The 13,744-nt window shown below is 39.0% G+C and overlaps 1 protein-coding gene across 9 annotated transcripts in view; it reads right to left on the bottom strand.

Annotated features, from left to right (window-relative positions):
* CHD2 (chromodomain helicase DNA binding protein 2) overlaps positions 1–13,744 on the bottom strand; it is a 129,106-nt gene that overhangs the window by 54,748 nt on the left and 60,614 nt on the right. For all 9 annotated transcript variants that reach the window (XR_005723873.1, XR_005723874.1, XM_040256989.1 and 6 more), the window contains 3 exons: positions 13,194–13,410; positions 11,254–11,343; positions 10,188–10,378 (listed from right to left, as the gene is read on the bottom strand). Coding sequence is in view for 7 of the 9 variants with exons in the window: in XM_040256989.1 (XP_040112923.1) it covers positions 10,188–10,378; positions 11,254–11,343; positions 13,194–13,410 (498 nt within the window). In the remaining 2 variants the exon portion in view is untranslated. The remainder of the gene's footprint in view (positions 1–10,187; positions 10,379–11,253; positions 11,344–13,193; positions 13,411–13,744) is intronic.

The raw sequence follows: 13,744 nt of genomic DNA, 5'->3' as shown, positions 1-13,744 counted from the left end.
GATAAATATGTGAAAGGAAAAGTGCAAAATAAATTCACAGACTGGACCAGACAGCAGAAGCAAAACAACAACAGCAAAACACTGAGAGGTAAAGCCTCTGAAAATACTCTATCAAACTGACGTATTTTGTAGGGTGGGTATGAAAGAGACATTTGCACATGATTTATGTGTATACGCTGAATTCTTTGATGTAGTCATAGCTCTTTCTCACTTTAAAAGCAAGCCCCATTCTTTGCAAAAACACTACATACAAACACACGGGCTCAATGATACATATCTCTAGTAAGGGTAGTCACCACATACAGTAGGGGTAGGCTTGTGGTTAGAGTCGCTATGCAGAAAAGGTGATTGGATCGACTCTGCACAAAGGAAATACCATTACAGTTGGTTAAAAAGAACACTAACTTTTGGATGCTGAGAACAATGGCCTATCACAGTTGAGGAAGGGAAAGTTTCGAAGTTATGTGAGTAAACCTCTCTTCTGTACAATGACATTTCTTCAGTGGATCACCTCCCTAAAAGGAACAAACGGTTGTAGAGAGCCATAATGACCCTCAGGACCCACCACAAAGAGTAGGAGAAAAGTACTTCACAGAATTTGTCGTCAACACAGCAAGCTCAGACGGAAATAAAGGAAAATCTAAACTCCTTAACTAAAGGATTTCCTTTTTATACATGCACCTTCGTGAAAAATGATTTTTTTAAATGTCTGAAAATAATGTTTTAAAAACAAAGTTTACAAAGAGAAAAAGCTCTCTTACACATAACACATGCTGATACACACAGAGACACACAGACACACACACACACACAGAGACACACACACACACACACAAGAGTGCATCTCTTTAACTCCAATCCATCCTCCAATAATTATCCAACTGGCCACATGGAAAATTTTGGCAAACACTAACTGAATGATCATCTCTAGTGGAAAAAAAGTAATTCAAAGTTCCTCTCTTCAATTATAAAAACAAAAACATAAAACTTTTTTGCAAAATGTAGCCCATGCTGGGTAGAATGCTACAGTTGCTTAAGAGCAACAAAAAATTAATTATGACCATTTAGAAGTCGAAATCCCTACCATCCACTTCACTAGCCAAGTACCAAAGGACAAATCTTAGCTAGCCATTCACGGGAGGAAACTAAGCATCACATTTCTTTCTCTAGAATATGAGCACATAAGTTCCCACAGGCCTCAAGGTTCCTACTATGCAGAATACTTCTACTTCATCTCTATGGTTCTATGAAGAATACACTATTTCTCTTTCACAGAAGACCAGAGATTGATCTCAGTCTATCCACTTATTAACCATATGATATGAGACACATCGATCTCAGTCTATACACTTATTAACCATATGATACGAGACACATTTTCATCATCTAAGACGGCATATTCTCACTACAATCTAAGGCTAAACATACACAGTATATCAAAAGTCAGATACAAGAAAACAATATGAAAACTCTAAAGTAATACACTTGAAAATTCTCTTACCCATTTCAGAAAACAAAGATAACTAATAAGTGATACCTCCACTGTTTTTAAATTTTCATTCATCATCTGTTTTACAGCACGCACATTTTGAAAAACACACTGTATAAAAACATGGGCTTCTGCTAATACATGATGGGCAGGGTATTCATTACAGAATGGACAACAGAATGTTTAAAAAGAGAAGGGGGAAACTGCCTCCCTCCTCAAAAAGGTGACTGATACCGACTTACAGAGCTCTGAGGGAGGAACAGAGCATCCAGGTGAGCAGCAAGTGGGACAGGCGAAAGATCAGCAATGAGACGGGGCAGGGAGGGTGGAGGACGGCAGAGTGAGCAACGCAGGGAGACAGCAGGAACTCTCTCACGTAGTGCTTCTCAACTGGTGGTGACTTCACCTCTCTGGGGGACGCTCGGCAATGTCTGGAGACATTTCTGGTTGTCACAACTGAGGAAGGGGGGTCACTCCTGGCATGGAGTAGGCAGTGGCCATGGATGCTGAACATCATAAAATGCAAAGGAGAGCCACCCCCCACTCTGCAAAAAAAGAATTATCCAGCCCAAAATGTCAACAGTGCTGAGGTTAAGAAACTCTGTTCCAAGAGAAGGCAGAGGAAGGAGGGGTATAGAAGGGGGCCTCCACTCTCACAAGCATACTATAGTGAGGATGCCTGCAAAAAAAGGAAATAGTCTAAGCCTGTTCTACTAACTGCTGTAGTAAGAGCATAATCAGAGTAGTCAAGTTTTTCTGTCTTCTGAGGAGTCTTAAAACTATTCTTCCAAACTAAAGGTGAAAAGAGAACAGCACAGAAAAATGAAGACAGAATTTGTGGGTAGAAGGCCTGCTTTGAAAGAAATACTAAAAAGAGCCCTTCAGGCCTAAGTGACACCTGATGGCAACTTGACTACACAAGAAGAAATTAAGATCATTAAAAAATGATAAAGTAAAATGGTAAATATGTAAGACTGTATAAATATATTTTCTTAATCTCCTTAAAACACAAGCCTGAATAAAGCAATCATTTATTCACTGTATTCTTGGGTTTACAACAAGGAAGGAAGAGAAAACAGAGCTATACTGCAGAAAAGTTGCTATATTTTACCAGAATTAAATCAGTATTAATTTTAAGAATATTTTGATAAGATGTATACACTAAAAACCTTGGAGCAACCACTAAAAAACTATTTGTTGCAACAAAAGACGTCAGCAAAGAAAAAAACAAAGGAACAAAAAGAAATAAGACATATAGAAGGAAAACAAAAGAGACATAAATCCAACCATATCAATAATTCTATTGAATGTGAATGAACTAAGTACTCCAATCAAAAGGCAGACATTACCTTACTAGAGAAAAAAGAAAATCCAACTCTAGGCTGTCTGCAGGAGACACATCGTAGACTCCAAGAAAAAAAACAGGATGAAGGCAAACAATCGGCGATGGTGTGCTGGGCATACAGTTACCAGGAGAGCGAGGGGCTAGAGACCAGAACAGACCTGAAGAGCGACCATTATCACCGGAGATGAAGAGGGCAGGCTATGACGATAACAAGGCCGAAAAATCAGGAGCAGAGAACAAATACTGGTTTGGCCAAAAAGTTCATTTAGATTTTTCTGTACGACATTATGGAAAAACTCAAATGAACTTTTTAGTCAACCCAACATAAATGTCCACACATGTAACAACAGAACCCCCAAACTGACAGAATTCAAAGAAGTAGGCCCATTCAACAACTATAGTTAAATATTAAAATACTTCACTCAATTACTGATAGAACAACTACACATGGAGTCAGCAAGAGTCAGCAAGATATACAGAAGGAAGACTATTAACAAAGTTGACTTAACAGACACTAAATTCTACCCAACAAAAGCAGAATAAACGTTATTCTTTTCAAGTATACATGGGATATTCTCAAAAATAAAAAACATACTAAACTATATAACAAATAATTCATTTAAAGCATGTGCTCTAAGACAGAAGTAAACTACAAATCATTTGGAAAATAACACACTTTAAAAGAAAAGAAACCCATGCACAAAAGAAGAAATCAAAAGAGCAATTCAAAAACAGGTGAAAATGAATTAAAACAAAAACAGAGGACAGCAACATTTATGGGCTGCAGCTACAGCAGTACAGGGAGGGAATCTATATCTTTAAGTACCTATATTGGGAAAACGAAGAAAAGGTCTTAAATCAATAATCTAAACTTCCATCTTAAGAAAATAGAAAACAAGAAAACTAAATGAAAAGCACAGGGAGACAATAGTAAAAATGAGAGTGGAAATAAATGAAATTCTAAATAGAAAGAAAACAAAACAAACCAATAACATCCAAAGCCGGTGTCTTTGAAAACATCCCCAATATTGTTAACTTTTACCTATTATAAAAAGACCAAGATACAAGACACAAACTACCATAATCAAAGTATTATTTAGATCAGTATTGATCCTTGAAAAATTAAAAGGATTATGAGGAAATACTAGCTTATGCCAACAAATTAAACAATTTAGATGAAATAAACTAATTCTTAGACACAAATTAACAAAAACAAAACAAAGTCAAGATGAAACAGAAAACCTGAATAGACCTATAACTAGAAATAGAAATAGTCATTAAAAATTTTCTCACAAAGAAAAGCCAAAGCTCACAAGGCAACACTGGCGAATCCTGTCAAGTATTTTTAAAAGTAATGCAAACCTTAACAAATTGTCTCAGAAAATAAAGGAGGGAATACTGTACAATTCATTCTATGATCCTGGTATCAAAGACAGAAAGACATCACTAAAACAAAAAACAAACCAAAAAAACTGGGTACCTCAGAAACAAAAACAGAAAAATCTTTAACAAAATATTAGCAAATTGAATCCAGAAACATATAAAAAGGATTCAACATTATGATCAAGTCAGATTTATCCCAGGAATGAAAAAGGCTGACGGTGTCTAAAAAGTAACTAATGCTATAACCACATGGGTAGAATACAGAACAAACACCATATGGTCACCTCCACAGGCACAGAAGAGCGACACACGGCAAAATCCAACACAACTCAAGAGTCTGTAAGGACTCTTCAGAAACTAGGACACAAGAAAATTTCCTCAGCCTTATGAAGGATACCTAACAAAAATTCTGTAACATCCTACTCCCACCAATTCTGCTCAACATGGAAAATTCTAGCCAATACAATAAGACAAGAAATAAGAGGCTTCTACCTACACTGGAGGAATGAGGTACTACAGCCTTTACTTAAGAGAAGATGTCAGTCTAGTAAAGAACTCCAATCTAGACCACTTTTTAAAAATTAAAAACCTCTTCAACTCATTAAGGGTGCTACACGGCAGAGTAGAAGGATGTGCACTCATCTTTTCCTGTGAGAACACCAAAATCCCAACTAGCTGTTGAACAACCATTCACAGGAATATGGTGGGACACAACAAAAGATACCCCATGTCCAAGGACAAAGGAGAATAAGGTAAACGACTTAACTTAAAATGGGTGAAAGCCTGAAAAGACATATCACCAAAGACACACTAATGGCTGATGAACACATGAAAAGATGTTCAGCATTATTAGTCATTATAGAAACACAAGTCAAAGCACAATGAGATATCACTATTTACCCACCAGAATGGCTAGAATCCAAAAGATTGACAATACCCCAAGTATCAGTGATGATAGAAATGAAAAACTTCAAACATTTCTGATGGGAATGTAAAATGGCACAGTCTCTTTGGAAAACAGCCAGTAGCTTCTTAAGAAGTTAAATATATACTTTATGAATAACCCAGCAATTCCACTCCCATGTATATAGTTATTAACAAAATAGCCCCAAACTGAAGCAACCCAAACATCCATCAGCTGATGACTGGATATGTGTAGAATGGAATATGACTCCATAATAAGAGAATAACTCCTAATAAATTCTATAACATGGGCGAATCTCAAAATAATTATGCTAACTAAAAGAAGCCAAAAACAAAAGATTACTTATTAGGATTCAATTTAGATGAAATTTTTATAAAAGGTACATCTCTAGAGATGAGAACTGTTTAGTGACTGCCTAAGGCTAGACGTTGAAGTAGAGATTAACTACAAATAGGCAAGAAGGAATTTTTTGTGGTGAGGAACATATTCTAAGGGTAGACTGTGGGGATGGCTGCACAGTTCTATAAATTTACTTTAAAAAGTTGGTTTGTATACTTAAAATGGTACATTCTACGGTTGTTGCTGTTCAGTCGTCCAGTCGTGTCTGACTCTTTGCAACCCCATGGACTGCAGCACGCCAGGCCTCCCTGTCCCTCACCATCTCCCGTACCACATTCTATGGTACGTACATTATATTCCAATAGGCTGCTTCCTGGAGAAGGCAATGGCACCCCACTCCAGTACTCTTGCCTGGAAAATCCCATGGACAGAGGAGCCTGGAAGGCTGCAGTCCATGGGGTCGCTGAGGGTCAGACCAAACTAAGTGACTTCACTTTCACTTTTCACTTTCATGCACTGGAGAAGGGAATGGCAACCCACTCCAGTGTTCTTGCCTGGAGAATCCCAGGGACGGTGGAGCCTGGTGGGCTGCCATCTATGGGGTCGAACAGAGTCGGACACGACTGAAGCGACTTAGCAGCAGCAGCAGCAGCAGCAGCAGGCTGCTTCCTTGGGCCATCCAAAACATGCCTGGCTCAGTTTATGGCACAGAGTAAGCGCTCAAGTTTCTCCAAATTAAAGAAAAAAAAAAAAAAATGTGGAGCATTTATCTATTAATTTGACAATTCTTAATTGAACTGTTCACTGCATGCCAGGTACTAGGTCTGCGGGCCACAGATGAATAAATAAACAAGATCCCTGCTACTTCTGAATGCATAATTTAATGGCATGAGATCAGTGAGGAAATAAATGGGGCGGGGGTGGGGGAGGTGCCACATAGAAAATCAAACAGGGTATGGAAGATAAGCATGTCCAATAAGGAACTTCAGGTTCGCTGGTCATATAAGCTAAGGCAAAGATATTAATAACTGACTTCTCATCTGAAGATGAGGAGAAAGAACATTCCAGACAAAAAGAATAGCAATGCTTGGACCCACATGTACATGTGCACGTTATCTTTGACAAAAGGGGCAAGAATATACAATGGGAAAAGGACAGTTTCTTCAACAAGTGGCGCTGGAAGTGGACAACTATGTGCAGAAGAATGAAATTAGAGCACTTCCTAACACCACACACAAAGATAAACTCGAAATGGATCAAAGACCTAAATGTAAGACCAGAAGCCGTAAAACTCTTAGAAGAAAACATAGGTAGAACGCTATATGACATAAATCATGGCAAGATCCTTTATGACCCACCTCCTAGAATCATGGAAATAAAAACAAAATCATTAAGTGGGACCTAATCAGACTTAAAAGCTTTTGCACAGCAAAGGAAACTATAATCAAAGTGAAAAGACAACCCTCAGAATAGGAGAAAATAATAGCAAATGAAACAACTGACAAAGAATTAATTTCCAAAATATACAAGCAGCTCATACAATACTCAATACCAGAAAAACAAACAACCCAATCAAAAAGTGGACAAAGATCTGAACAGACATTTCTCCAAAGAAGACATACAGATGGCCAATAAACGTATGAAGAGATGCTCAACATCACTCATCATTAGAGAAATGCAAATCAAAACCACAAGAAGGTATCACCTCACCACAGACAGAATGGCCATCATCAAAAAAATCCACAAACAAGTACTGGAGAGGGTGTGGAGAAAGGGGGACACTCCTGCACTGCCGGGAGCCACCATGGGAGATCCCACCCATGACAAAGTCATGTGGAAGAGAACTGTTAAGCAAGGCTTCAGAACTCAAGGGGCTCCCTAGGCTTTCTCGAGCATCTACCCCAAAACCAGAATCTGTCTGTTTTACTGTTTCATGACTTTCACCAACTCCTCTGACATTAACAGGGGGCTAACCCTGACCACCTTTCTCTGGAGAAAATCAACTTAGGGCTATAGCTAATAAGTCTCCTAGACATGAGAGGAATATTTCAAATCAAACCCCCTCTGTTAGCATTCTAGCTTGCTCGGCAGGTATATCCAGACCCTTATAGCTACACGTGATTATTTACAGCCTCCCAACTGTGAGAGGCACGGAAAGCCTAAAACATAGAGCCTTTGAAAGAGTTAAAAGTTATTAGAGTAGTGCTAGTGCTGATGTAGGATTTCATTATTGGGCCAATGCTTGTTGCTAAGTTCCCATATCTCTTATCCACTGTGCACCTGGGAATGCATTAGTTAACATAGTGAGAATGCTAGAAAAACAAGTGTAGCCTTGAATTTAACCATATCAAACTTTTGAGCTAATTGGTTCTTTCTTATAACTCATTGCACCTTTGCTCTGTGAAAAACGTAACTCTGTTTGGCATTTTCTGAGGCTGACATAGATTAGAGATATAAAGAAAAAACACTTTGAGGGAAAACAAGTTTTCTGGTTGAGCAGCCTTTATCAAAAGAGGGTCATAAAATGTTCACAGGCCTCCAAGGCCAGAAGATACTGTACACAACATCTTTTGTGAAAAAGGTATGCAGAAAAATCATGGTTTCGATAAGAGCAATACTGCTGGAATGTTGGGCTGACTCTGTATGACCCTGCATCTTCCATTTCCCTCTAAGTACGAAAAAGGTATATAAGTTCCATTTAAAAATAAAGCTAGGATCTTGCTCATCAAAGCAGCTTGATCTCCTCATGTCAATCATTTTCCTCCTCTTACTCTCTTTTTCTGGCTAGTTCCCATCTGGAGTACAGAGATCTGCCGTGTCTACTTATTTGCCTGGGTTTCTAAGACCTGAACAGGAAGGCGTCCTGCGCCTTCACTCCCTCGGGAGACCGGGAGGGCACCTGTGGCCTCACGTAGACGGTGCAAGTCTCCTGTTTGAGACTTTATTGATTTTCTGTATAAACCAAGGAACTCCAGCCTCTTTTCTCCTCTCCTCTAGTTTCTTATCTACAACATTCTTGTCTCTCTCTCTCTCTCTCAATCAATCGCCGACGCAGTTTCTCCTTCCGGTTTCCCTGGATCCTGTGGGGGCTGGACCCCAGCACCGCACCGCTGGTGGGGATGTAAACTGACACAGCCACTATGGAAAACAGTATGAGGATTCCTTTAAAAACTAGGAATAAAACCACCATGTGACCAGCAGTATCACTTCTAGGCATATACCCTGAGGAAACCCCAAACTGAAAAAGACACGTGTACCCAGTGTCCACTGCAGCACCATTTACAATAGCCAGGGCACAGAAGCAACCCTGATGTCTATCGACAGATGGACAAAGCAGCTGTGGTACACATACACAATGTCCATAAAAAGGAGCACATCGGAGTCAGTTCTAAGGAGGTGGATGAACCTAGAGCCTACTGCCCAGAGTGAAGTAAGCCAGAAAAGAAAAACAAATACCGTATCTTAACACATATCCATGGAATCTAGAAGGAAGGTACTGACGCATCTGTTCACTGAGCAGCAGTGGAGAGGCAGACACAGAGAACAGACTTATGGACAAGGGTGGGGAGAAGTGGGAGCCGGTGGGATGAATGGAGAGCACAGCATGGAGGCGCGTATGCCAACATTTGTAAATAGACGGCCAATGGGAACGTGCTGTATGACTCAGGGAACCCGGACTAGAACTCTGTGAGAACCTAGAGGGGGCAATGGGGGAGAGGTGGGAGGGAGGGGACATATGTACACCTGTGGCTACTTCATGCTGACGTATGACAAAAATCAAACCAACACTGTAAAACAATCATCAATCAATTAAAAACAATAATAAAATTTAAAAAAAGAAAAGAATAGCAATGCTTGGCTTGTCAAAGGAACCAGAAGATAGCCAGAATGGCTGGAGCACAATCAGTGCTGGGGAAAATGCTAAGATGGGTCAGATGCTGAGTAGGGTATTCCACATTAGGGTAACAATTTACATTTCAAGTATCATCAAACACCAATGGAAAATTTGTAGTTTTATGAAATGTACATACCATCTCTCCCACAAAAATCTTTTCAGTAAAGACATCCCACAATTCTTTAATTAGGTAATTGTAACAAATCCCAAGTTGATGCTTTTATTATCAAAAGTTTAGATTTAAGATATTTTATTATCAGATTGTATACCTTGTTGAAAGTGAAAGTGAAGTCACTCACTTGTGTCCAACTCTCTGCGACCCCATGGACTGTAGCCTATCAGGCTCCCCCGCCCATGGGATTTTCCAGGCAAGAGTGCTAGAGTGGATTGCCATTTCCTTCTCCAGGGGATCTTCCCAACCCAGGAATCAAACCCGGGTCTCCCGCATTGCAGGCAGACGCTTTACTGTCTGAGCCACCAGGGAAGCCTTTGTATAGTCCGTTCCAATTATATTGATGACGTTATAGCTACCAGGAGGTCTGAAATGTTTTCTGTTTATCAATTATTTCCTCCAAAGCATTAAACAATTCAAATGCTTGGTAGACAATATGCTTTCTTCCTTAATAGGCTGATTTCTGAGCTTTCTATCATTTGATATAAAACATTTCACACTTTTATTGCTGCCTCAGTTCAATGCTTTGCTTTCCCCAAACCATGCCATCTGTTTTCCCTAAGGTCTGCTAAAAAAATTAAAAAGCATTGGCATTTCAGACATTCTAGCATCTTTTGAAATACATAGGAAGGAGCTTACTTCTCCGGCATAATAAAGTGCAGCAAGGACCAGAGCTCTTTGAGGGAATTCTGAAGAGGGGTCCCCGTAATCAGGAGCCTATGGTTGGACTTGAAATCAATCAGAGTTTTATACAATAAAGAGTCATCATTCTTCAACCGATGGGCTTCATCCACTCCCAGAAAGGCCCAGTTAATACTGCCCAGCACAGTCTAAAGTAAAAACAAAACAGAACGAGCCACCAGGTCAGAAGGGAACCTAAAAATGCTTTCAAGTGTTAATTATCTCTGTACAAATACCATCACAAAGGTTTACACAGAAACATTTATTCTTCACTGACTTAAAAGTATGTAAGACTCTTCTGTTTATTCTGTTAGTTGCCAGACTGGTATTCACTCAAAAGAGCAGGTCATCCTCTAAAACCTACATGGGGTCTTTTAGGTATCGCTGCATGCCTCAAAGCAAAAACACGAAAATGGTATGCTGGGCAAAAACACAAAAACAAAAACTCATGATTTTGCAGTCTCTCCTTAATTAAGATTCTTCTCCGCCTATTCTCCATCCCAACCCTGAAGCACAGAAACACCAAGAGCCACAAGCTTGTTACGAGACACAGCTTGTAGACAAGCTGAACTTGTTTACACCTATCATCATCAATGGGTCACTTGGCACATCCATTTCATAGTAACGGTAGAAAGGAGTTAAGTTAAAGAGCTTCATTTTTCTGTCCTCTTCACAGAGACCATCCACAACATCTGTTCTGGAGAAGTGCTTAACAGTAAGATGGCAAATGCCTGAGAGGCACTCAAGACCAGCTTCCAGTGACTGACCAGAATCTCCTACCAGGTATGGGCCTCAATACCCTTTCATCCTACCTTATTCAATTGCCTTAGGTGACCCAAGGTCCCCTTCAACTGTAAGGTTCTACGGTTTTTTTATATATATATATAACCTTAACATTCTTCATGGATTTTCTGTTCTTCATTTGTTTGCTTTTTAAAATAAAAACAGAAAAATAACATGGCAAGGGGGAGGCAGAGACCACACCATTTGGACAAGTCACACTCCTGGGTTACCAATTACACACCTTATCTTTTAAGAGGATCTCATATGTTGTTATAAGTGCATTGAACTTTAGCCTTTTGGTCTGAGAGTGAATCCATTCATATTCTCGTATCTATAAGAGAAAATAGAAATTAAGACACAATTTCTACTTTAAGCTTTCTATATCATCACCAAGTCTTATGACAGATGCAACAAAATATGCCAAACAAAACATTAAATCTAATTAGAACTGAATGAATACCTTACACATTCTAAACTGATCTAAGCAACCAAAGCACAGAGCAATACAAGTTAGAATTAAAAGATCTATTACTGAGCAGCAAAAACTTCATTGCCAGAATTAAACAGTCTTCTCTCCATATTCCCCTGCCCCAATACATTTGAGAAAAAAATGCATTTCATGAGCAATTAAACCCTGGTGACTTGAACTTATCTAGAGATCTTCCAGAATAAGAATTTTCTTAAGGAAATATAATTTGATTATTCTTTGGGTAGGGCATACTTTTATTAGTAAATAAAACAAATTCCAACTTCTGACTTGGTCAGAAATTTCATTAATCATATAGCAGTAAGACGTGGCCCCGAAGCAGGAGGAGAGGGAGGCTTACAGGATAAAAATACAACCTAATAAGAATGAAAATAACATCAATGCAAAGAAACATAAAAACTAACACATTCATACAAAAGTATAAAGTACATAACTGGACACCCAGCAAGCACAATGGCCCATGACAAAGCTCCTACAGTTTGGTTATCAAGTTAGGAATGGAAAATGGGTCAAGGAGAGCTTGAGAAAATCACCATCAAGTGGGCAGGAAGAACAAAGAAAGGAGTACTGGGAAGAAAACAAAGTGTCCCTGACCCCACAATTATTTAGAGTTCTTTTTCTTTGTCCTCACCTTTCAGTGCAGTGGTGTTTAAAGCAATTCTACATAACCTGGATTTTCTTTTTTAATGGTTAACGGATGGGTCAACAAACTGAGGAACTATTATGTAGTTAGAAACTCAAAATTAGACCAGTGAAATCTGCCAGAGTTTAGGTTAGGCAATTTCAATGAAACTATTTGATATAAGTAAACTTCAATTAGCACAATAATACATGGTGAGAACGTCTCCCTAAAAGGTTTGAGGATTATCAGCAACTCCCTAGAAACAATTCATTCCAAAATACATCCAGTGGTGAAAAAGCCCAGGTCTGGGACTGGACACATCCTTGTCCCAACCCCAGCTCTGCCACAGTCCAGCTGGCCTGAGGACAAGTGTTAACCTGTTAATTTTCTCCATCAGTTGATTAGAAAGAATATCATCTACTTTAAAGACTCTCATAAGGATTATAGGTAATATATATGAAGTACCAGCAGAGGGCCTGGCACATAGTACCTTAAAAAATGTTACTCGATATCAAGAAAAGATCTGTCAAACAAAGATAAACTTAAGCCCCTGTGTTCCAAGTTCCTGGTGCTCAAGTTAACTTTGATATCAGACAAATAATTCTCATGTCTGCTGCTCTGAAATAGCTCATTGTCCTTTTACTCCTTTCTTATAAATTATACAACTGTCCCATTTTTTAAAAGCTAGGAAACAAATTCTAAGAACTAAATTATTTTCAGTAATATCTCTGTCAAATACTATTAACAGTTCATAAGGCATAAACTCTATTGCATAATCCTTTGTAAATAAAGTGGTCTTGAAAGTACACAGAAAAGAAAGAAGAAAAACTTAACAGTGTAATCCAACTAGGAGAGATTCCCGTTCATGTATTGCTGTTGTTTTTCTTTACAAAGTAAACATACGTTTTTAAGACTATCAGAATTGTATTTTTGTGATATAGAAATCTCCCAGTATCAGGGGCATAGCACAGTGTCAGAAGCACAATTTTACTAAAGACTATAATAGCTTTAGGTCAGTTTCCAAAATACATTTATAACACAGATTCTATCCCAATTCTTTTTGTTTACACACCGTATTTCTGCTCATCAGGTCACCTATGTAAACCACTACGTTAATCTCTGGTGCCCAGATTTCAAACTCCCTCTGCCATGAGGTGAGGGTGGATAAAGGGACGACTATAAGAAAGGGGCCATACAGCTGGTGTTGGTGGAACAGGTAGGAGAGGAATGATATGGTCTGGATGGTCTTTCCTAGGCCCATTTCATCAGCAAGGATTACACTGTTACTTCTGCAGAAACAAAAAGATAAAAACAAAAAGATCATCAGTTCACACACAAAAAGCAAAACAGTACATGCACAATCAGCAGAGGCATCAAGGCCTCACAACATCCCTCAGCAAGACACGGGTTTTGAGCCTCCAATGTCTTTCCTCTCCTCTGCAAGCAAGTCTCCTACGTCAGAAGACAGCAGGGTAACAAGTAATCTAAATATAATCGAGGTCTGGATTACTGTAAGAGCCATTTAGATCATGTCCTTTATCTTGCATTTTGGTCTTTTCCATCTACCTCTCATGAGAGAAGGCAGGTTTGTAATAGTGGTGTAAAGCACATGACCTGGGCTCC

This window comes from Oryx dammah, unplaced genomic scaffold, assembly GCF_014754425.2.
Source record: "Oryx dammah isolate SB20612 unplaced genomic scaffold, SCBI_Odam_1.1 HiC_scaffold_16, whole genome shotgun sequence".
Lineage (NCBI taxonomy): Eukaryota > Metazoa > Chordata > Mammalia > Artiodactyla > Bovidae > Oryx > Oryx dammah.
Note: the sequence above shows the minus strand (reverse complement) of the source record. Positions and strands in the feature narration are given on the sequence as shown.